At 46.7% G+C, this 26,148-nt stretch overlaps 1 protein-coding gene across 1 annotated transcript in view; it reads right to left on the minus strand.

Moving 5' to 3' along the window:
* The window catches only part of ADAMTS7 (ADAM metallopeptidase with thrombospondin type 1 motif 7), a 752,931-nt gene extending 726,783 nt beyond the window's left edge, over positions 1-26,148 (minus strand). The window contains exon 1 of the mRNA XM_069624204.1: positions 25,116-26,148. Coding sequence (XP_069480305.1) covers positions 25,116-25,209 — 94 coding nt within the window. The 5' untranslated portion in view covers positions 25,210-26,148. The remainder of the gene's footprint in view (positions 1-25,115) is intronic.

Here is a 26,148-nt window from a genome sequence, read left to right on the forward strand (position 1 = left end):
GCTTGGGGTTGACTAAAACGACCCCAGGAAGACATTCACCGGCATTAGCCCCAAGAGGCAACTCCTGATTTCGCTATGGGGTGGTCCGCCTGTGTGTTGGCACGCATTCAATGACCTAACTATTCTACAGGGATCTCACGTACGGAGAAGCATAGCCGCAAGAAGAAAATCTGCCACGTGTTGCCCCAATATAGGGAACCCCACAAACGGCAGAAAGCACTCAGCACCAGGAGGCTGTGTAAGCAGCCGTTGCAAAACAGTGGCACCTAGGGTCAATTTAATCACCCATCTTGCATATTTTCTTCTTCATGCTTGAAGGATTCCCCTTTTGTCTAATGTTAAATTTTGACAGGTGGACAAGCCCCCTATTTCCGGTCTTAGTCCTGCCCCCTTTGGATGTGCTTTGATATAAACATAATATAAAAATGATATAAAAATGTGTTATTTTTATTTCAAATGCATATTTTTATAGGAAGTGTTTTCTAATTTATACTAGTTTTGATATAAGTGAATATAAATTTTATATGAAATCGATATAAAGATGGCAGCAGCTCTCAACGATGTTGCTCAGTCGAGTACCAAGAGCAAAGTGAGTTCTGAAGATGGGGATTGTGAATCTAGGGTTTTGCAGAGTGATGCGTTGCTGAAAGAGGGCTGTCCGGGGTGATAGGAAGCGGATATACATTTTATATCAAATTGATAAGCCCCCACAAAAAAAGTTTTCATAGCAATTTTATTGAACCGCAATATTTTTCATATATATTTTATATATTTTATGAACCCCAAGAATGTTTGATATAAATGTTGCTATAAAGGGATGGCTCTAAGGCTATGATGGCGTGCGATGAGGGGCATTCAATTCAGATATATAGCCTTTGTGATAGGCCTGGGAAACGCATGCGTTCTTTCAGATTTCCGGGGGCTACTCAGGAAACAACGAATATGGACAGCTACAGTTACGACGAAGGGAAACCACCCTTGGATGCCCCAGGGGTTATGACGATAGTCATATTTCTGATTATTTTACAGTGTATGATGGGATGGAAGATGCCCAGGAATGAATGGCCGACTATAAACCCGAAGAGTTTGGGGACGACGATGATGTGCTTTTGGCCAATGTGTATTCCAAAGACAGGGACTGTGAATCTAGGGTTTTGCAGGCAGTGATGATGCCGGAGACTGATCTAGCCCCCCAGAGGACTTGATGAAAAACAGGGTCCTGTGTGCAGGGGTGAGGAGCGCCATGCTGTACCAGAGACTATCAATAGTTACTGTGTTTGCTGCTCAAACCAACTTGAAAACCCGGTGGATCCTGACAATCACCTATTTAAGGAATGTGTTTCGCTAAAGGAGACCGGTAGCGTTAAAGACAATATTATTAGTTGTGCCTGCTGTTCAAAACAAATTGGAAGCCCAGGGCATAACAGTCTATGTAAGGAATGTATCTCGCTAACAGAGACCAATACGGACATGCCTGCTCTCTCCGGTGTTGCTATTCAGCCCATACAATGGTTTACGGCCATAGTGCCTGGGGTGTGTTTAAAACAACACTTTTACAGATGGTGCTATGACATAAAATGGATGATCTCCAGCAGGATGTTCACAAATGTTTGGAAAAATCTTACGCGGATAATTTGCTACATTAAATATGTTACGTGTTGAGCCCTAAACGTCTAGTAGATTTGCTGCGTTTGACGCAGCCACTGACACAGATAAGGATTGGTGTAGGGACTGAACAATGTGTGTCTAAAACATTATGGGGTATTGAATCGGAGAATAAGCCCCTTTTGAAAATTAAGCAGTTTAGATGCATGTATCCGACGGCTGTTAGAAACATCATTGAGAAAACAGTTCCCAAGTGGGCATGGATAAAGGATATTTTATTGAACGCCTAATGGAATGTCGACCTGTTTGCTTATCGAGGCGGTGGCGTGAAATTTATCTGTGCAGTAATCGCATGTACTACGAAGCCTATAGCAGGATCGATTGTTCTCGTATTGTAATGCAAATACATTTTGAATAAAATACATGTTTTAAATGTTAATAAAAATCTGTTGTTTATAAAACCAGGTTGCGTCTTTATGTTGAGCCGTTATGGGTGAACATGTCTGGCATGTGTAAAGATTGCATGGTATCAATAATAGACAGACACAAGTGATCACAGTTCAAGGGTGCTTATGAAACTTTATAGGTAGGGTGGAAAAACACCTAATCTAAACGTAAATCTAAGATGGGAGCAAGCTACGACCATCCAAATCAAAATAAGGCAGTCCTAGTGGGGTCATGTCAAATAAGAGGGCCTATTCTAATAAAAAACTATTGCCAATCCTTACGCTAAATACAAAAGAGCGTGGGATAGGGTTCAGAAGAAAGAAAAGAAGTGTTTGCAAATGATAAATCAGCATGCAGTAATCGTGGTCTCACTTCCCCACGTTTTGAGCATGGGTCAAGGTGGGACTCTGGAGCACAGCACGAGACAACAGTTCCGTTCTTAGCTATCAGGACTGTTGATGGCCAAGTCTCTTTCTCTGTCAAAAATCTCTTGCCTTCGAGGACCTGATGTGTTCAAAATAACAACAAAAAGTTCCTTTGCAGTGGTACATTGCGTGATGCCTTTTCACCCCTGTATCCTCCTCTTCCGAGTTCAGATCCCTAAACAGTTCTTGGCAATATCAGGACCTTCGGCAGTTAGCTTTCCTGCTTCTGATGGCCTGATGAATTCAAAATAATTAAACAAAACATTCCTTTTTGGGTTACACTACAGGTGATGATTCTTCACTCCTGAGTCCCCCTCTTCCAGGCCTCAGACCCCTCTCGAATATCTGCCTCCTTCTGTCGGGTTCACTCTGGCTTGTATTCAAAAATGATTTCTCAGTTGCAGTCACATGCTGTTGGGGTGATGGTTTCTCACCCCTTGATCCCCCTCTTCCGAGCTCAGATCCCTTTCAACTGTTTGCCTCCCTCCATCGGGTTCATTACAGCTTTTCTACACAATCTTTGTAGTGATATTCACGAATCTTAATTTCTTAAACAGTTCACTGTGGACAACCCTCTGCAGGGTACTTTTTTGTCAACACACTGTTCTTTCCACTTTCTTACAATGTGGGATTCACTTCCCTTAGCTTTATGATCATCTGCCGGTCAAAGACTTTCGACTGTATAGAGGATTTTACAAGACCCCGGTATGACAACTTTGACACTCTTCTTACCTGTCCCAAGGCCTTCTGGTAACAATAGTTTCAACAATCGGGTAATCACCCAGAGATTCTCTAGTGAGCACCCACGTGGTGCCTGGCTCCTCTGCACCTGGCTTTCCCCTTTCACATTAACAGTTATTTGTTCTTTCAGCAATTGGTTGTTTGCTTGAACTTGAGTTCGACACACTTCGGTTTCTTTATCAGTTCTCCCTTCGACTCACCAGCTGTGATGAACCGCCTGGCTTTCTTCATATCAGGAGTCAAGGTTGGTACCATGGTAGCAGGCGTCTCCCTCTGTCCTTTTTATCAGCGTAGGCACGATCCCTGTACCGTTGACATCTGCTGCAACACACTTGGGGTATTGTACGCGGTCTTACGATTCTTTCTCTGAAGGTTGCGTGGGCCTGGGTTAGAAAGGACAAGGTCGCTTCTCTCCTTGTCAACCTTTCCGCCTTTCTCCTTCTTTTGAACTGCCTTGTCTGGATAGCTGTCTCATCGTGCAGTCTCCCTTGCTCGTATTGTGCTCTCATGCTCCACCTTTTATCCCTGTTTGGAAGGGCCGTCAGGTGTGTGTGATTCTGGTCAATTGCCTGACTTTGCTTGACCCTGTGTTGGGACATATCAAGTAAACGGCTTGTGTGTTTGTCCGTCGTCTTTCGCGGTAGGAAAAGGGGGGTAGATTATTTGAATATCCTACCGCGTAGGATGGGGTAAAGGTGTTATAAGAAGGGGGATACCGGTGTTCCACGTGTACTCCCCGAACACCCCCATCCAGGTGATCCTCCCTTACTGGTCCACCCCCAGGAATTGGATCCAATAGCGATGGCCATGTCCTAGCCACCTGGATGATAGATCCTCCGGGACTAGTATGTGAGACACCTCAGACGGTTCCGGTACATTCTAGCCATCATCGATGTTCTATCAAAATATGCCTATGTTGAGGCTTTAAGGAACAAGACAGGTTACTGTGGCAACAAGTTTTAAACACATTTTTAACAAAGGCCTAGACCCCGCTAAACTACAGAAGGATGCTGGAAAGGAGTATTAAATAAGTCTCTACAGAGTGTTCTAAAGAAATACGGGCTGCATCACTTCGAAACACACTCCAAGTTAAAGCCTCTGAAATTTGTATACAAACTTTGACAATACGGCTGTAGTGATTTTTCACAGCTAACAACACCTGTAGATATGTGGAGGTGTTACTGCCTTTCATAAATCTGTATAACAACATGCATCATAGATCTATTAAAACCACCCCGCTGATGTAACACCGCAGAATTCCTTGGACGCCTGGAAAAAACTGTACGTCGACAGACTTTTCAAAAGACGACATACCCCTTAAAAAGGGGGATCATGTACGTATCTCAAAACACAAAGCCGTCTTTAGCAACGGTTATGAGCAGAACTACAGCAACAAGATCTTTATCATAGATGGAGTGACTCAAAGGGAGGGCATCTATAAATACACACTAATTGATTATTCGAGCAAGGGTGTTCATGGTGTTTTTTTTACAGGGAAGTGATCCAGAAAGTCAGTAAAGACCAACAGTGAGTTTATAGAATCGAAAAAGTCATAAAGAGTAAAGGTCGTGGAGCCAGGAAACAGCATCTAGTCAAATAGTTACGATGGCCTCACAAATTCAACGGTTTGGTGCCCGTCTGATCCCTAGAGGCCACGGGTGTGTAACAGGGTGGCATGGCGTCTGCACCTTTCTATATTATGCTCCTCAGCAACGCTTCAGCCGAGATATTCCAAGGGAACAAAGTATCCAACTTTACCGTGCAGCTGACCAAACCTGTAAATATGCAAGGGCAATGGACAGTGGTGCTCACTGAAGTTCAGTACATCCGATCATGGGACACTTTAGCCCCAGGGGAAGCCAGTTTAATCATAAAACAAACAAATCTGTCATGGCCAGGTGGGTTCCCCGAGGGGCATTACCCAAATATACAGGAACTTGTCAGAGTCATCAACAAAGCTGTATCAATCATACCCAAGTACAGTGATACGATGCTACATCTAGACCCGCATCTGCGTTTAGTTTATTTACAGGGTCCAGACGCATTGGTTAAGTTTTTAACAGCAGGAAGACCGTGCAACATATTGAGAAGCGTGCAGCACATTGGAAGTAAAGAACTGTGGGACAATACCTGTGCTGACATGGGGTTTTTATAGTTTACTGCTTCACAGCGATATTGTGTAGTATCAAAGGGTGGGGGGTAGCTACTCCCCACTGCTTAAAACCATGGAGATTCAAGGGAACAATAACAATATTGTGAACATTCAATACATCAAGCCCAATTACGTCCCCATGTGTAAAAACCATTTCGACACCATCTACATACAGATAAGAGACAACCAGGGGGAGTTTGTATCATTTAAATACAGAAAGATCTGGCTGTGATTGCACTTCAGACCGTTCTGGCTGAAAGACTAATAAAACACCGTTCTAATGGCTGTGGTGAAGAACTATGGAGACCCTGGGGCCTACATGGAATACATACATAAACGAGGCCGGTTACAGCGATCAGTCGTATTTTAGCGGAACCCCCGTAATGTATGGTGCGGGGCTCAGCTGTATCTTTAGAAAAACCTAATACACAAGATAGGAGGGGAAACAGAAGAACAAATCTAAAAACATGCAACTCATGGTCAAAGCAAAATGGATCAAGATCTTTTCTTCGAAACTTGGCGACCCCTTAGCCTCATAAAAAGACTCAGATGATCTCACAGAAATGGAATGGGGATTATCTAATTGTAAAGCCTAAAGTGACTGTGCAGTCATTAATGGACTAGGAGGACCTGCTTCAAAAGGAAAACGAACGTAGGGAGGCCCTCCTCCTATTGGATCTGTCTACCTATTCGGAGGTAACAAAAGCATGTGGTTGTTAATCCCCACCCCCGCCCCCAAGTCAAACATACATATGAATGGATGAAAATGCAGAATTTTACCCCCATCAAGCCAACCTCTTAGGGAATTCGACGGCTGAGAGCTGGAATATTGACGTAAAGGAAGATACTATGCCTCTGTTTCAAACGATGGAGGAGAAGAGACGTGCCCTAGTCACAAAGGCAACTGTTGTAACTAAAAACATTGCGGACAAAGGAAAGAAAGAATATGTCGCAGCATTCTCTCAAAAGAGGGATAAGAAGAGTAGAGCATCCATGGAAACATTAAATAGGGACAGAATTACAGACGGAACCAGAAGGGCAAAGAAAGAGGATGGCACAAATAAGCAAGCACATTCCAGGAACTATCAAGGTCAACTCACAAAGCTTCAAATTGTGAATGAAACTCGCTTGGATTGGGTGACTCTGCACTTATCTTCCATACAGATAAAAAACACACCTCTGGGGTTTGAAATTGCAGAAAAACCTGATATGAGACCAAATGAAGTAAATGAAGATCAAGAATCTCTCAAAGAAAAATGGCTACACAAGCATTCTATGGGCCCTGATGTTCAAGGATTCAGACTTGCTGGAAAGGTTCCATCTCTGATATTCACTGGCAATTTATCGGCCCCAACCCCAGTGGATACCCAATTGCTGCTATTAAAAATCACATTTGATTGGACTAAAGGTGTTTTGAGAAAAGTCATGGAAGAATCCAAAAGCATGGCAACAATAAACTCAAATCAGGACTGGCCATGGCTTGTATGAACATTAGCACATACCAGCACCAATTAACAACCAAACAACCTGGAGATCCATTCCTTTAGTATCGGTTTATGGAATACCAAGGGATTTATGTATCTCTTTAATGAGGAAGCCTTGATACTTTGTGATGGCTTTGAGGTTTATTGTAAATATGCCAAAAAAGGGAAAGCTGGAAGACCATCGGCAGGTCTAATGACTTTGATCAGAATGAGCCATGGTTTGAAGGTAGTCAAATCAGAAAAGTCAAATCCCTTAATTCAGCCGACTATCCTTAAATGGGAGAGGCCGGGATCGACCTGTCCCATCATAATAGCTCTGTTTAACTTATATTGCGACCCAGCTGGTATTGGGGATGAACAATTTGTCAATACTGGAATTTCGTTAATTGATGAGGTATATATGCAAGGAAGTGATCCCAAAATTGTGATCAGTAGATCTGTAGGGATCGTAATATAAACCGTGTGGATAAAGAGGGAGTGAGGTTGCTGTATGTTGCCTAGACAAAAAAAAAGCGAGATTATGGGTGACAGAGCTAAATGAATGTGATATAAACATACTGAATGGTCAAGTAAATGGGGACATACCAGCTAGAGCAACATTGGTGTTAAGACGGATTTCTGAACTCTGTCCTGGTGGCGCAGAGGTTCAGAAGGCCAACCTAATTACTTGGAACAGGGTAACCTCTGGACAAGCCAGACCAATCAAGGTAGCGATCGCGGCGGTCAAGACTAGGTCTCAAGAGGGGTGAGGGTGACTGAAAGCCCGCAATGAGCACACAAAGCAAGAGCGCTTACAAACTACTCCAAACAGTTGTTTATATCAAAAATAGATACACATTTATTATAAGGCCTCAAAACTAATGACCACAGTAAAAGCAGCAACATACAACGATATTAAACCAACACATACACTATCCACCCAATATATATACAGAATACACAGTTTCACAGCATTAGCAGCACGAAATATGTTATCCACCTGCAGGGGAAGGAAAACAGGCAGTGCGAACCAATGCTTGTGATATGTCCGCCTTCTGAGGCCCCTAACTAGATGGTAGTCCAATCCCTACGAAGAGTGGAGCCTAGCGCTCAAAAGTACCTGCACACGCCGGTGCCAATGGGCAGAAGGTGAAGCTCTTCGGAGGACGTTGGACGCTCTGTAGGGAGCTCTAATGAAGGAGAACACGGTCCGCGACTCTAGCGCAGCCTCCACTGTGAGGCAGAAGCAGGGCGCGAGTACGGACAAGGGGTGCTGTATTTACAGCGGGGAAAAGCAAGGGGCACTGCAGGAGGGCGACCAGATCCTAGCTAATCTACTCACCGGTCCCCGAAGCAAGCAGGCCCGAGCTTCTCCTCGATAGATACAGCTTCTGGCAGGTTCTGAAGAGCAGGGAACGTCTCGTCGTCGTGCAGAGTAAAAAGACGTCCCGATCGAAGAAACAAGCACAGTTTTGTCGCCACAGCAGGGCAACGGAACGGCCGGGTGTATTCAAGCCAAACGAGCACTGCTCACCTCTAGCTTAGGACTGCTAAGCAAACGAAGCGTGTGAGCATGCCCCGGACTCAGAATACCACCCAACCTGTCGGCGATTACAGAGCAGGCCTCCTTAGTAAGCTGGTCAGTCAACTGGATGGCCCAGAGACACTTCCGAAGGCTTACAGCAGGAGTTGATGAAGGTGCCGGGAATAGCTGGTCCTGCTATTCCAATAGGTCGAAGCGCCAGTACAGGCCTTCTTGTTCGATCTTAGGTGGAAAGGGCTTCACCGGACAACAGCAATGAGGAGCAGAAGTTCTTCAGGGGGTCACCAGCGATTCCTCGGTCCAGCCTCGTGTTCGCAGGATACTTGGCTCCTGTATCCCTGGGTTCGTAAGAACTCAGGAGATCGACATGGCAGTGGTGTTTCCAGCTCCCTCTTATCCACGGTTCCCTTCGCGCCAAAACGGAGGGGAGCCAATGGGAGATCCGCTCATCAACACACATACCATACGTGGACCAATCACGGACCACGGTGGTCCCAGGCATTCACACCACCCTAGACTCTCTGGCACCCAGGATGTGTATTGGGACCAGACAGCCCATCCCACATCCTGGGGGCACTCAAACGACATGTAGAAGCCCGCGAAAGCAACCGTGTTTCGCGGGAAACTACATGCCCAAATAAGGAAGGCCCCGGGTCGCCTGACCCGGGGGAAGGTAAAGGGAGCAAGACGGACAGTGGACGAGACAAAGGAGCCTCGTGGTCCGGCCATTTTGTGTAGCCGGGCCACCCTTTTGTGTTCGCGGCAAAAACGTGCTCAGAACGGCAAAAGGAGCTCAAAATAAACCAAATGATCGCTGCCACCAGCCCAGTCCCTGAATGACTTGCACCGATCCAAAAACCATCCTACAAGAGTGTCTAGGGTCTGTAGAAGGCTAGAGACCCAAGAGAGCTGTAACTTAGCTTACAGTGCCCTCTTGTGTCGTGTTGCACTAAAATGGCGACACGATAAAAGAAACTACGGGAAACAGCGTTCCCCGGTACTGACTGTCTTAAGGGCATGTCAGTTTCCCCGTAAGAAAGGAGCGAAAGCCCAGAGGAGTACAGCAGAAGGCTGCACTTCTCTGGCAAAGTCAAGAAAACAGGTTGAAAACAATAGCAAAAAGTTTAGGGGTTGCCACATGGAAGGAAAGTTCCCTACAATAACGAAATCTTTCCTAACAATTGGCCAGAGGGGACCAGGAAGCAGGGCTGGACTACTTTTTTGTGTCAGGAAATGTGGCCAAACGATGTATTTCACTGAGGATAAAACTAATGGCAAATAGTGACCACCGTCTTTTAACTTTAAATTGATCGGGGATGGGGGTGTGGGTCTCTTTGAAACAAAAAGCAATAAAAGAGCATGTCCAGGTAAATCAAGGTGGCATTCATCTTAGAGTACCCCCAAGAGCCGTCCCCAAAATAGTGGAAGACTATAGATGTGGCCTGACAAGTGAAGGGCCTGGACTGGAATATCTTGGGTTGTTAATGAAATTTCAGGTACACCCGAAGGAGGGCCCTAGACAAGGGGTGAAAAAACTGCATTGCTGCAACAAACAACTAAGAGAATTGAGGAGAGTTTATCGAGCAGACCGAAGAAAATTAACCGCTTACAGTTGGGTGATAAAACCGCCCTGAAAAAAAAGGAAACAGCAATATAAAAATTGGCTCCTTTCGACAAAGGCCCTCGGGCTTCAATTAAATGCTGAAGAAATAATGAAAATAATTGCAAAAAGAAATACGAGGGACCTTTGGGCACTACTTAATAATAACACCATATGTCAAGCGGCCGCTATGGCTTCAACGTTAATGGGGGGAAAAGTGGGTGTCCCATTTTTCTACACTGTTTGCGGGTCCAGAGAAAGTAGCTAAAGCAAAGAAGCCTTATTCAGGTGAAAAATGGTCTATTGACTTTGATAGGGATGGCATTAGATTCCTAATAAGAAAATGGAACGCTTCCCGGGCAGCTGGCCCTGATGGGCTTAACAATAATGTTCTGAAACAAAACCCAGAAGAATGAGCATATTTATGCCTCATGCTGTTTAAGGAAATTCTTTTAGCAAGAGAGGTTCCTGCCTCGTGTAAATCTGCATTGAGCCTCCCAGTATTCAAGGAGGGCGATCAACCAGATTCTAATAGCTACAGATCGACCTCCCTCTCGGACTCGTTGGGTAAGATCTTTGCATCAATTCTGTTGTGACATCTAAATCATTGGGCCAAGTTATCAGGTCACATGGATGACAGGAAATCTGGTTTTGTCAAGGGAGTAGGCACTAGCCTGAATCTCTTTCTGTTCAATATAGATAAGCTGAGGGCCATTAAGAACAAAACGAAAATTTATCTTGCATTTATAGACCTCGAACAAGCATTTGATAGCATTTCCAGAGAGTGGTTTTGAGACAAAGACAAACTAACCTCCTGGGAGTGTCCTACGGACCTTTTGGAAGCTATCAAGGCCATGTATACGTCAACCGCAATACAGGTCAGATTATCTATAGGGGGTGCCCTCTCAGAAAAAAATTCCCACTTCCAGGGGGCTTAAACAAGGTTGATCCCTGGCCCTCACATTATTTAATCTTTATTTGTCAGATCTTGTGGCTAGTCAAGTAGGGGTTAAAGCATTTCCTCCAAAGATATGTGGTCAGAAGATATATGGTCAGCCACTTCCGTGGAATATGTATGCAGATGATCTGGTCATAATTGACCAGGCGCCAATCGGACTGCAATGCCGATTAAACCAACTTGTAACTTACCATAAAAGAAATGGTCTTAGGATACATTTTAAACAAACTAAAATAATGGTCCTATCGAATGCCCATGGAAAGAGGAGGCCTAGTTATAGGTGATGTGTGGGAAATGAGATGCGGGACTGTGTGGAGTCATTTACATATTTGGGAGTGTCCATTAACTCTAGTGTAATTGAAAAACAATGGATGGAGGTGGTAAGACTGAAGTGTAAAAGACTGACCACACAAGCTGTAATTTTTCCAAAAAGGTTTGGGAAATTCTCAATAATACTGAGTATAACATTCTATAAACAGAAGGTGGTTCCAATCCTTAAATATGGAGTAGAAGGGACCGCGAATCTCTCCACCACCTTCTGGGAGGTGATGGAGGGATACTACTGGAAAAGGGTCCTTCATCTCCCGAATGGCTTACCGATTGCATGAATTAGATATGTGCATTCATTAGATACGAACTGGGTCTACAGTTCATGAATTCGATCATTCGTTGGAAATCTCTGGCTCTTTACCGGAAATGCACAGCGATGGAGACATTTCCGCCCTGGGAGATTCTGAAGAAGAAAGATAATGGGAGCAGAGATGGCCTCGTTGACAGATGGAAACAAGACTGTAGGGATGGGGTAAGTGATCGTGATTTAGCAAATGATATCTCCATAGTGAACCGGGGAAAGGTAAAGGACCAGGTAATGATGCTAGATTGGATAGGGACAAAGGCCAAAAGACTGTCATATAAATCTGTTTTTGAAATTGGAAAATAGAGCCATCATCTACCTCTCTAAGTTTCCAAGTCCCAAATATTGTGACCTATTTATGAGACTCAGATTGAACATCCTGCCGACAAGAGAGGTGCTTAACAATAGAAGACAATGGGGCTCATTACATGTATGCCGGTCTGGAAACAATGGTGCCGGTAAGCTTACCGGCCCTGTTGTTTCTGAACCGGCATACTACAGATCTGCCAGCCAGAGCCGCCGTTCCTGACAGGTCTGACCGTGGGACAGCGGCCACGGTAGGCAGACCCTCATGTAAGCACTGGCACCATTGGCAACGGTGTCGGTGCTTCCATGGTCACCACTCCATGGGAATGGGGACTTACAATTTACCAGCGCCTGACTTTACGGCCACCAGGATTGTAATCCCCTGGTGGCACCGAGAAGCCAGGCGCCTGTAAATATTTACGGGTCTAGCGGCAACCCGCCGGTATCACCAGCATGGTTACCACCGGACCCGTAATGAACCCCACTGTGATGAAATGGGCGCAATGTGTAGGTATTGTAACGTGGAAGAAGTTATTGAATCATCAAAGCATCTGTTGGTAGAATGTACAAGTCTGATGCCACTGAGAATGAAATATTTGTATGATTTTGCAACCGGTTTAAAACATTGACAACGGATGAATGGTGGGACATGTGTTTAATTGGGGAGAATCCATTGATGATGCTTATGGCTCTGAAATTCATGGAGGAGGCCCTAATGTTTTAAATAAAGGGGATTATATGTATTTTTTTTATCTTCTTGGAAGTTTTAACTAAGTTAATCCGATGAGGATAAAGGATGGAAAAAATGTAATTAAATGGATGGATGTCATTTTAATTTTATGAACGGTTTGTAATAAACCACCATAAAAAAATGTTTTAAAAAGAATTATGTTCCTTTCCCCAGGCCGGAGCCATTAAGCCTCCCTCAAAATACCACAGAAAATGAAGTATCGTGGGGTCCAGTTCAACTCTGATCTGTTCCTTTTCCAAGAGCTTGCAGCCATCAATAAAAATATTGGCTTTCAGTTCAAGCTGCTGAAGGATCCTCCCCCTCCTCCAGACAACGCCTTATCTCGAGTTCACCAGGGCCTGCGAGTGCTGGCCGTATTATTGCAAAAACAATCTATGCACAGGCGAGAGAAAAGGAGACCAAGAAACTAAGCAGGATCCAAAATGTGCACAGGCTTTGTTTGGACATAAAGAAAGCAGACCACAAAGCAACAAGTGAAGCAAAGGATACAGTTCAAAACATAATGAGGAATCTACAGTGCATGCATTTCATTTGATTGCTTATGAGGCTAAACTAGCTCAAGTGCAGCACAGCACTTTACAGGGAGGGTGCCCGCATTGGGCTTGGCATTTTATACAGTAGCCAGTACTGTGGGTCCAAGGAGGCCAGAATGTGCATCCATCTGGCAGCTTTTGTTGAAGGAGCGACATTTGAGAGGGAAAGGGCTGCTCTACATGGAGATGATGCCCTCTTATAGATCAAACTGGGATTAGCTTGCAGCTCGATTTGGTTTAAAGTACAAGGAATGTGTTAGGCCCTTCTTTCTGGAATGCCCTACCTCCACATTGGAGGGACCAACCAAACCTACGACTTTCATGAAAAGCCTTAACAGTGCACCTATTCCCAAAAAGCTTCCGTCACCGTCCCCACTATCATTGGCATCCTCTCGCTCTCGAGCCACATATGATGATAATTACCATGTTCGTGATGGCGGTGGGTAAGTAGACATCTCCCAGAGCTCTCCGAGGCAAAGGTAAGACGTCTGTTTTGTATCTGATGGTGTTTGCGTTATCCAACCTTTTTGGATGGTCTGCTGCCCTTGGACAGCATATTCGGGTGGCATACAGTCTATTTTTCTTCCTATGGGTGCTCATCACATAGTTTCTTTAACAGAGTCTGCCCTTTGCTTTTCACCCTGCTCCGCCATGTTGAGCCCTGGCCTATGGTTAGGCCATTAATTGACTTGCTTTCTAGCAGGGCTCTGGCATTCTTCGGGCCACGGATCTGCAAACTCCCTTTGGCAGGAGAGTGAGCATCACTTGAGCGATCGCGGAGGTGCCCTGGCCTATGGTTGGGCCATTAATTGACCTTCTTTCTAGCAGGGCTCTGGCAGCCTTCGGGCCATGGATTTGCAAACTCCCTTTGGCAGGAGAGTGAGCACCACTTGGGCGATCACCGAGGTGCAGTTGGTGGACTGTGGCATTGGCGTGGCCCTTCCTGGGGATGTAAAGGAGGTTATCGGGGCAGACGGAGGGCCCTGGAATGTGCTCTTGACACAGTGTTCTTACAGTTGGATTTCAACAGCCTTACACTGGGAGCAGACAACCGCAGCTTGCATGTCACCAGGGGCTGAAGAAAGGTAGACCCATCTGGAGAGCTTTGGCTGTCCCTTGAACCTTGGACATTCACCTTTGTTGGTCAGGTGCTTTGCCTAGGGAGATCAGATGTAGATCAAATCTCGGGATCAGGTCCTGGACCACCTGAGATTGGCCGGCAATGTGAGGAGGCAGTGGTTATTGAGCAGATTTCGGGGGTTGGGGCAAGGGTGGAGGGAGGAGATCTGTATCCTTGATGCCCTGCAGAGAACGTCCCCTCAGCTTCTCCCGTGCAGTCTTATTAAGACCTGCAGCTCCCTATTCTGGAGCTGACACAATCGGACACGTTTGGACATGATCATAAGGAGCAGGTCTCTCAAGTGCTGTCCCTTGAACGAGACTCTCGAAGGTAGAAAGAGACTCCTCCTCTGGGCTTCTCAATGGGCAAAACTCTTGCGTTCACTGTTATGTATGAATAAGCATTTGCAGCACATCTGCTCCTTTGAGGCAATATTTCTTTTACTTAGCGCTATTTGCTATCTGCCGATTGGCTGCCATGTTTAAATTAAATGTAATGTAGTGCTTGATCCTACTTAATCCCTCACCATATCGCCATTGGTTTTCGAGAACCTTCTCAAAGACGAAACTTAAATTGGGAAACCATTGTCAGGCTGCACATTCCCCCCATGACCTCACATTGCATATTCCTCTTTCTGTCATTTCACGAGATTATTTACATCCCCTTTTTATCCATTAGATGGTAAAAGTAGAATAAGCCAATTGAGCCAAGCCACAAATACCGTGGTGCAACCCAGTAGCTATCATGCAAGTTCACCTCTAGTTAAGAGGCATTGGAGCAAAGGATTCTGGGTATACATAATAATTAATAATAATTAATAATAATACATAGCCCATACGCAAATCCTTCACTACAGAAAATTGTCTTTGTCTTGCAGGGCAGTGATATTTTATATATGACTTCTGCAACTTAATACAGACAGTTCTCAAAGATGCTGACAATTGCATACTGGTCTCGCCATTATGGATCATCAGTGCAGTATGGTCTGACGGTTCTATGTGATTTTGTCGAGATTATGTTCTCGACGTAGATTTCCTCTAATTTCTTTTTTAGGCCATCCCAGCTCATTTGTTTGCCTCTCCACTGCAACCCTCCCTCCCCCTAGACACTGCCCCCTCCTCCTCTCTCGTTGACTCATACATACCTCCAACACAAAACTCAACCGGACTGGCTTACTCCATCCATCAAAAAGGTGCCGGGCCCTGTAGTCCATTAAACAATATTAACAGCAGTCATCTCAACCTTACTGTACAACGCATAGCTCACAATTTCAGAGCTGGATTACTTCACTCAACGACTTCACGGACTTCGGATCCAAAAACTCTGCCTTCCGCACAATACAAGCACACAATATACATTTCACTAGACATTCCAACCTTAAAGGCCTTCCACCACTGGTATGTGCTGCTTGCACTCATACCCCACAGGCCAAACTGCTAGGGTTCTCTGGTATGAGCGTCTGACATGCATACCCTTTACATTTACATTGCTCAAGGAACTCACATCTTATTAGAACCTTCCATACTACCTCCAGAACTCCAGAAACACTCAGGCAACCCTTTAACCCCCATCCCTACTTCAAACATATAACTGCATAGTCTAGGACTCCTTCACACCCACAGGCATTTGCCTCGGCACTTATCACAATAATTCACCATTGGATGTGTGTGCTGGTTAGGGTCCTGATTAGGACCCTAACCTAAGGTCTAGAAACCTCATATTTTTATTTTTATTTATTTGCATTTTTAAAGCGCTCACACAGCCCAGGGGTATCGAGGCGCTGTTACAGGAATTCTTTGTTTTTAGTTGCATAGTTGTTTGTCTTAGTTGCGTATTTATAACGCAATTAAATACCCAGAGGTTTCTAAGCATGGACCCGGGGATCGAACCTGTGTTGCTTCGTGTCGTCTTGCTTCCAAGGCGAGCACGTTGCCGCTGAGCTATCCTCCCGGGTGGACATATCCCTCCACCCGGGAGTCCACCCATGACCTAAGAGGCCTTTCTGCTGCAGGGACTCCCACTGATGCACCTTACATTACTCCTGCACTCGGCTGAGCCAACAGGGCCCAGTGTGGGGGAAAATGGTCAAGCCAGGCAAGAACGCAACCTCCCTGGACCATGAAGCCTCCCACACTTGCCTGGAAAACCTTTAACAAAGACGGACATTATTAATCAAACATAAATTCAGCTCACCACACATTGCACAAGAATCAAAGACACAAACTTAAGACAACACACCACTACTACACCGTTCTCATTCTCTGTCTAGAACCCAGAAGGTGGTGCACACATCCAACTAGCAATACAGGTAGAGTGCATTATCTCTAAAAACAAGAACATATACTTCATCCTAAAATGTTACCACAATGGCTAGATAATCTGGCCGAAAAGAACCTAAAAGCGCTCCGTTATGCATCTATACTGTTGTATTCCTCTGTGGCGCGCTCTGTTATGCATCTATACTGTTGTATTCCTCTGTAAAGCGCTCCGTTATGCATCTATACTGTTGTATTCCTCTGTAAAGCGCTCCGTTATGCATCTATACTGTTGTATTCCTCTGTAAAGCGCTCCGTTATGCATCTATACTGTTATATTCCTCTGTGGCGCGCTCCATTATGCATCTATACTGTTGTATTCCTCTGTAAAGTGCTCCGTTATGCATCTATACTGTTATATTCCTCTGTGGCGCGCTCCGTTGCTTCTCGTAGCTAGGTCCGTGCTCAATAAATACAATAATATAATTATGAAAAAGGGCATACATATATAATTAGCAGTACAGGCCTAGTCAATGCGAAAATTAAACTAAACATTTCAAAGTACATCTTACCAAGACACCAGAAGCCTATATAGTTCAGCACATTGAATTCACCCATGTACAGATGCCATGATAATATGGAGTTGTCAATGGGGATTCCAACTCCCCTTCTCGCCTTTCACTTTGCATCCCCCACATTCACCGGTTTGCACTCCCAAAAACAAGTCGTGGGACAACTGGCCTGCAAGGAAAGCTGAAACAATAAGATAATTGCTTCTTTTTATATTTATATTACGGAGGTTGCCCTGGACTTCTCTGGGTGATCGCTTTGCAACTCTTCTTCAAACTTCCCTCTGACCCTCCCCTTACTTCCTCCATCATTCCTGACTGCCTATCTGCCATCCAGTCCGGGTGTACTTCCAATGATCTCTGCCTCAAGCAAGACTGAGATCCTTACTATTGGAACTCCTGCTCCCTTTTTCCTCCCCTCACTTTGGCCATCCTCTATGGGCTCTCTCCCTTCTCCTTCATCTGAAGCCATAAACCTTGGAGTCGTCTTCGACTCCTCTCTTTCCTTTCTCCCTCACATTCAGGACCTTGCCAATAAGGCCCACATTAACTCAACCTCACCAAAGGAAGTCTTCCTTTCCTTACTTTCCCCCAGAAGCTCAATGTCTATAGAGCTCTGGTTCTCTCTAGGCTTGACTATTGTAAGAGCCTCTTCCTCAATCTTCCTTCATCCACCCCCTTCAACTAATCCATAATAGGACTGAACGACTTATCTTTGGCCTCAAGCCCAGGGACTACATCTCTCCAGCCCTAAAAACTCTTCACTGGCTCCCGGTTGCTGCTAGGATCAAATTCAAATCCCTTTGCATCTTCCATAAAGCTGTCTGGGGCCGGGGAACATGCTATCTACAAATTGCTCTCACCAAATACACTCCCTCCAGATCTTTGTGCTCCTCAGTCACCAACTCTCTGTGCGTCAAGCGCTTCGCTAAACAGCGAGCTGGTGGCCGATCTCTTTCCTCAGCAGGCTCCCTCCTGTGGAACAGCCTCCCCCTTCCTCTTCGTCTTGAGCCAGGATCTCCTCAAATTCCGGAAGCTCCTCAAAACTTTCCTTTTCACCTCCTCCTTCCCTTCCTCCCTTCCTCTGCTAAACCCCACAGTCGCCGAGATTGGTAACTAAGGCCCTTATGTGTCCTCTTGGGTCCTGGCCTTCCAAGCCCAATCGCCTTCAGCCTCCGCCCGCTCCCAGCTCGTCTCTGCCACCACAGACCTGCACTTATTTATTGGCAGCTGACCACTCCCACCTTCACTCTTGGTACACCTAGCACTTACCCCACACTCCCTCTTTCCTTTTTCTCTCTCGCTGCACATGTACGTTCTGAATGCTCACAAGGCCTAGTAGGGCCGCCTCTATCTTTCAGTGTTATATTTGCTTTTCATTCCCACCATGTCCCCTTCCTTCCTTTTGCCCTGCAGGCTCTTTGAAACACAATTTACTTGATGTATAAGCGTCTTACAAATCCTGAATAAAAGAATCATTTAAATTAAAATTGGCATATCTTGATTGGCAGGAGAGGTCTCTCCTGCCAATCTGTCATTCAGCAGCACAACCTGTAAGGTCTATATTTCCACACAGGCCTCCAAACTAGCATAATCCACCTGACCCTATTCTTCACCCTTTTTACGTTTTTTGTTGTGCGTCTACCTACTTTTTCTCACCTCTACCATCTCACTCTGCACTTCCTGTTGTCCTCTCTCCTTCCTCTACCACCACAGACTACGGTCAGGTCTAGGCCAGGTCTGGGCACAAAACACTAATCCCTCGGACAAGGCGATGGCACAGTAAGACCATGAAGGAGGTGATTGTTACACGAGATGTGTTCTGCAACATAATATAACATTCCCTGACTGAATTATGGGAAAGCCTCTTTTGAGATGAGAGTCTTCTACAGCAAAGTCACACATTTTAGAGCACAATGTAAGGTGTGTAGCAGGGCTGCCAAGAGTTAAGCTATGCTGCACCCTTCATCACATTGCACCCTTAGGTTAAACTAGGGGAGTAAGATTCAGCATATCTACCCGGTGCACAATAGACGTATTCTCCTCAGAGTGCTAGTATTGTGTGTTCATGCTCTAGCAACTTGTATTTGTGTGAAGCGGTTGGAGAATGAGATCTAGAAGTTGGAACTTTGGAAATCTGGATTACAAATACGACCTCCCCATGTCCCCACAATCATTGGACCCAGGCATCAAGTCCTAAATAATAAAATAAAAAGTCGAGGGACTCATTAACCTACCAGTTGAATGTGGTTTCGCCAGAAATTAGCATATCAAGGTGCCCTTTGGGGGGGCTCCGTCCACCCGTGTGTACCCTCGACTTGAGCCCTGATCTGACCCTGTGCAAATCCCCTCTCACTCTTTGCTTCAGTTCAATCGTCTGGAAAATTGTGAATGCATAAAACAGTGACTACTATAAAAAAAAAATAAGTGATATATGAAACTAAATAATTGCCAGTCCGTTCTGGCTGGGAGTGCTTGGGGGATTAAGCTTGGAGCTCAAGTCTCCTCAACTGAAAACTGGCTTATACAGATCAAGACTAGGAATACTAAATGCGCATGGACCAGGGTTCCAAACTCTGAAGAAGCTGCAAGGTTGGGCAGCTGACATGGCAGGTTAGGATTACGCCATGCCCCCAGAATTAAACCATGGCCATTTCGTGGTGCTTTAGGATTCACCCATCCTTGCTAAAGGGGCGGAGGGCGGTAAAGTCAGGGAGGATGCCCCTCTCAGCCCTCTCGCCATATCCTAGTGCTCCCCGCCAATCGTGCAGGCCTGGGTGCATCAAAGCTAGGTCCAAGAGGGCTCCAACGCGCTTTACAGAGCACATATTTACATACAATATCACCCAACCGAAATTGGTACTCATTTATCGACCTCGGAAGGATGAAAGGCTGAGCTGGTCTTGCCGGGATTCGAACCTGCGACCTGCAGATCACGCTCAGATTGCAGCAGCGAGCGCTCAACCCGCTCAGCATTCTTGTGTTTGCAAGAAAGCTTGAATGAGTGTTTGCGTAAGTGAGCCTCTGTGCATAGGATATGTGCTTGTATCGTATTACACCACAAATATGTTTTATAGGGGCATACATTAGGCACTCCGCATAGGCAGCATCCAAATGCTGTCACCCGGCAATGTGGGCATTAGTTTGGGATAGGCAACATCAAGGTCAACGATGTCAGAATTGAGCAACGGCAGAGTGAAAGTGCAGGCATGTCTTGTGGGCATCATGGAAGTGTTTTACATGAGCAAACTTTGCATATACAGTGCCATCATGAACAAGGGGTTTACAGTGGCAAATGCTCTCATATCTTGTGCGCACATGCATTATGAAAGTGTGTTTTAAAGTGTCAATTCTGGCATGTATCATGGGCATATGGGCACTGGCATAATGACAACGTTGTAAAATGTTCCTGTGCACTGTTGCTGACCTCGCATCTATTGGAGTTTTGGATGGGTTGTTACCTTACAAAACCAACCGTGCATGATATAGCTCTTCGCCCAAATTGTGTCCGAAATTGCGCTGCACAGTGCACATTTCAGCACACTCATTCAAAAGTGTTCTTGGAGAGAGCACACCCCTGAAACTCCGATGTTGATCTGGGCACCCTTGCAATGTCTGGTAACCCGTGCATATGCATTGGGCGAGGGGCGGGGGGGGGCTTCATTTAGTATGAAGGTGCCCCTCAAAAGCCCCCCACGTACTGGCATAAAAAGTTGCATCTATCCGGTTAACCCTACTCCTGCAGTATCAGGGAAAAGGGGGGACGTATGACTCGCTTCGGTTTTACTCTTGCACTTTTGGCATTCAGCTTCTATCTCGAGTCTCGTGGTTTGTTTTTGGCCAAAAGCTGATTGTGGTTTCTCAGCAACCGAGAGTCTAATGATTGTGGGAGTCGGCATAGCTTACAAATGTTACTACACTTTCGCACTGCCCACCTGTTGCCCTTTACACTCCCACTCACGTGCCATTAGGAGGGCAGAGAGGCTGGCACATGCTCTGCACTGCTACGCTATAAGCTGGAGCCTGGCTGGCTGCGGCAGACTGTTAATTGTCATGAACATTTCTTTAGTCTGCGTTTAATTTGCTGACCGAAAAACAACGGAGCAATCACGTGTGTGAACTCACACATCAGGTCACAACTGCATTCTGCCCAAAGTTCTTGGTGTTAATAACAAACTCCAAAATGCTCGGGTTTTCCCCTCGATCAACACATTCCTCTTTCTCCTACTCAGCTCATTCGAAAGAAATGCTGATCCTCGCAGTCAATACTTGTGTTCATCTTAAAAAGGTCCCTGTGATTAAAACCACTGCATATCCGTTCGCACTCCGTCAATTAAGTGGGATACGAAATTGAGGGGGGCTCTGGAAAGGGGCATGGCCAAACTGAGTTGGGCTTGGCCTAAAGGAAGTGCAGGTGACTTAGGCAAGGGCCAGCTGCCCCAGACTTAGGCAAGGGCCAGCTGCCCCAGACTTAGGCAATGGCCAGCTGCCCCAGACTTAGGCAAGGGCTAGCTGCCCCAGACTTAGGCAAGGGCCAGCTGCCCCAAACAAACATGAGGAGGGACCTGCAAATGCAAACACCTACTTTGGGCCACCCAGCATGGTATCCCGTGGCCTTCTTCGCATGCATTATGCAGACTGTAAATAAAACCCCTCATTTCATTTCCAAATAAACTGCTCTCTGTAAACAATTCCTGCCTTACCCGGGATATAAGCAAGTCAATGGGCGAGAAAACACTCGAATTCTGTAAAAAAATGACCTATGCACGCTATGTTTAATAACCTTTGCGTGCCTATTTAGGGTTTCAGCTCTCCTGCTGTCTTCCGGTTTTGTGATCATCTGAATCTATACACTGCTGTCAAGGATGGGCAAACAGTATGTACATATTTCCTAGGAAAGTGCACCAGCCTTCTCAAACTTAACTCTGTGAAAATATTAACTGCATTATAATGAATGCATGTGGCCCACGTGTTGCGGAGGCGTTGCTGGGGGGCAGGGGGGTGAGGTGGGGGGCTAAGGGGGCTATAGCCCTGGGTCTTTTGGTTGTAGCCCCGGATAGAAGCTCAGGGGTTAAAACCAAAAATCTAGCTAGCCCCAAATCCCGCCAGTCCCGACATTAGGGTAGCCCCGGATCCTTTCCAGACCTAGCAACACCCCTGTGTGGCAGCCCAATCGAGCGTGCGGGATCTCTGCAGAACCCCTGCCAACAAGTCGAATAGGAGAGCTCACTCTTGTTCTTGTTAGTCAAGACTAAAATGCATGAACTCCTGCCTTTCGCTGGGCATAGTCTCAGAGGACCTTGAATTTAAATGGTGTCTTCTTCTGTCTTCAAGGAACTATGAGTGTTCCCAGACGATCAACACAATTCCCTCCCACCTCACATTTGCCAAACTCAGTTGAGATGTTGGAACGTCCATTTATCAGACCCAAGCTTTTATGGAAGATAGCCACATACTTGGATATCATCTGGCATTGATAATAAGTTGCTCAGTGTCTCAATCTTGAACCATGTATGGAGGGCAGGGGGAGGCGGGAGGGCCACGGCGTGGACAGCGCTGTTTGAAATTTTCACCACTAAGCACAATTATCCTGATTAAAATAAAGTTACTGCTTGGATGTGTCCCTTTGTGCCTAAGCGTTAAAAGGCCATTCCCTAACAAAATGTTTCTCCTGACCAACCCCCTTCACCAGTGGGGCCCTGCAGGTCTCCACGTCCCTCAACCTCATGATGTTTAGCCAGCAATGAATGGATCATAACTGGTATACTCACCTGTTGGTGCACACCTCAATGCGTAGACAGAATCAAGCATCAACTGCACATGAGTTTAGGTGCAGGGGAGGAAACATGACCCTGACACGAGGTCAAAAAACAAACAATAACTATGCTATGAACCCTCCCGTCCCCAGCACACTTATATGCTAAATATCAGCTGTAAAATCTATTTAGAACACAAGTAAAGCAGGATTACAAAGAAATACATTGATACAAATCGCTCAAAGTTGTTTAATCCAACAATTTTGTAGACTCATGCTACAATATGCAAATTCTTGTAGAGGCCAAAGACCAATCCAGTCTAGCACGACGCATTTCGGGGACTCATAATGCTACAGACAAACTACAGACACAGGCTCACAGTCGTGCAGCTTAGCCCAAGTGAAATTTAAAATGACTACAACCCCCATGATGTCCCAGGTGACTGAAAAAAAAGCCCAGGGTTGCATCACTGCCTCGCCCCCCTCCCCACTCCCTGACATGGGAGTCACCTGGTAACTCTAACCCATTGACAATGAAGTGCAGACATTCCTTTTCTTTTTTTAAACAGAATATCTTTATTATGGCTTTTTTTTAAAGTAGGTGGGGATGGGGAGTGGGATAGTTCCCTCCCTGGGACAGCTCTCCCCCTTCGCACAGACATTTCATGATATGCCATATATAGAGAATACAAATAGTAATGACACCGAAGTGCACTCCTGTTTGCAGCCATGGCTGTCCCATCAGGCGCGTTGGAAGCTGGAGCTGGGCACCTCTATTCTAAATGATGCGCTTGGGCACATAGTTTACCATGGGTATTCTGGGCTTTCCAGGCTTAGTAGTAATATCGTTTGGTGCAAAGGCCTGCACATGATGCATCTTTTGAGATGGGGATATCTCCCTGGGCCCAGCAGGCGATAGGAGGCGTTCCCACTGTCCAGCAAGGCATGGTGTCCGTGCGGGCGGGTGGGTGTTCTGGTGACCCCCACTTGTGCAGCAGGACGGCGGCTTTACTGGGACAGTTCACTACTGCCCATGATATCCACGTTTTATGTTGCTATCCCCCAGGGGTGTTGCTAGGTCTGGAAAAGATCAGGGGCTAAACTCGTGTCAGGACTGGCACTCTGGGCTAGCTCTCCGTTTGGTTGTAGCCCCTGAGCTTCTATCCGTGGCTACAACCAAAGGACTCAGGGCTGTAGCCCCCTCACCCCACCAACGACCTGGGTGGGGGGGTGGGGGGAGTGAGAACTCTGCATCTCTGTTCCCCATGACGCTCTCATCACGTTAAAATTGTACCACGTTTGACTCTGCTTGACTTAAATAACATACATGAGGGTGGGTCACTTGGGGGGTGGGACTGTGCGTTCCCATTAAGAGGTCGGCGATTGGCACAGTGCCCACTCAGGGATGCGTCGCGAAGCCCCCTCCCCCTTATAAAGAAGCACCCTCTCAGTCTCTTGCAGCTGAGCACACAAAGCTCCCCCAGAGCTCTTATCCACATTCCCTTGTAGGGGGGGATTACGCAAGGGGGGGGCTGCTCGCAAGGGGGGCAGGCGCATCTGTTTCACAGCTCCCATCTTCGTCCTGAGCGCCTGGGCTTAACTAGATGAGCTGCCATACTGTGCGGATACAGTTAAGGAAGGCTGGGTACCCCGCAAACGGCAGCCATTCTCAGTGCGCTGGCAATGTCACGGGCTATGCTACCCTGCGCCCCCTACAGGCCTCGCCATACGTGTGGTGCCGGGCTACACCTGGCGCAGTGGCTGGCTAATCAGTGAACACCTGGGCACGCAAGAATGCAGAGGAGAAGCGGCCTGTCAATTAGGCCATTAACTGGGGGAACAAGAAAAACTTCGGTTAATGCAGGTGTTTGTGCTTTCGCAGACTGTGTGATCCTTGGCAATTTATTTTAATCACACCGGTCTTTTTATCTATCCAAAATTGGAATGCCGTTACAACCCGGATTAACCAGCATTAAGGGCTGTAGACAACATGGGCATTTACCACAGAAGGTCGCTCCTCACAGGAGCCCTGGTACTCGGGACAGGACTCCCGCTGCACATCCTTGCAGGGTCACGGCCGTGGCTGTTGCTGGGTCTCTGACACGCTCTATTGGGCTAAAACGTATTAGTTTACCGCGCTGGTTTAATATTTACTAGAAAGCAAAGCTGGTTGGAGGGATGGCCGTTCCCTTATCCCCCGCAACACCCACAGCCTCCCCGATCCACAGAGAGGAGGACGCCCCGGCGCGCGCACGTACCTTCTCCACTCTGTGTCCCTTTGGGGTGGCTGCGGCAGACGGTCAGCAGTCCGGCGAGCAGAAGGGGGGCTGCGGCGGAGCTGAGGAGGCACATCCTGGAGTCTGCGGGGTAGCACTTGCACCGGGGTGGCACTGGGGCTTAATGCCTTGCATGGAGTGGCAAAGGACTGGCAGAGCGAGTGAGGGGGGCGGTTTGACAAGCAGCAGTGTGAGTGTGGGCAGGCTGTCCCGTCTGCGGGATTCTGTGTGTGTGTGTGTAAGCAACACAGCTCGGCGATCGCCTCGTACAGCCTCCTCTGGGGGTGATGTGTGACCAACGGGGCAGGGACAGCCCCCTTGTGTGAAGGGCTTTCCCGGTGCTCCTCCTTCCTGCCCGGATCACTTTCACTAGCTCCTTTGCATAAAACCACTGGACAATGGCACCCCCAGCGCAGGGACTCTGTGGCTGAGCTGCCCCCTCAACACCTCTGTCCCCTCCCCACCGTCCAAGCCGGCATCGCCTGCACTCCGTCTCCGACCGGCCAGCATCCCAAGCACGTGGGGAAACTTAGAAACGCTCCAAGGAAGTTCAGGAAACGTCCCAGCAAGCCCAGTAACTTCACAGAAAGTCACAATTCAAGGGACAGCTCAGAACGCCCCAGAAACATTTCGAGACAAGTCACAGCGGTTCGGGGTTTTCGTAGAAAATCCAAGACGTTGTTTGTCTAGAAAGCGAAAAGTGCCGGGCATCCATACCGTGAGGTGCAGTGAGCGCACACACAAGCGCTACTCGAGTGTGTAGCTCTGACCCAAGCCTCCAAGTGCAAGTTATTGGAGGGCTCGAAGAACCGTAAGTGGGGGGGGGGGGGCTCGGGTTGTGGGCTCTGGTGCTAGCGCTGGGCACGTTACCACTGATTGAGGGCTCGGGGCGGCATGGCAAGGCAGTGTACCGCGGATTGGGGGTTCAGGATGAGGCGAAGGCTAGCCTAAATTGGGGACTCGGTGTGCAAGAGGAGCAGGGGAAGGAGGTGGGTTGGAGAAGGCTTCCTTGGCA

The sequence above is a fragment of the Ambystoma mexicanum genome, chromosome 11 (assembly GCF_040938575.1).
Source record: "Ambystoma mexicanum isolate Mex_15411 chromosome 11, UKY_AmexF1_1, whole genome shotgun sequence".
NCBI lineage: Eukaryota > Metazoa > Chordata > Amphibia > Caudata > Ambystomatidae > Ambystoma > Ambystoma mexicanum.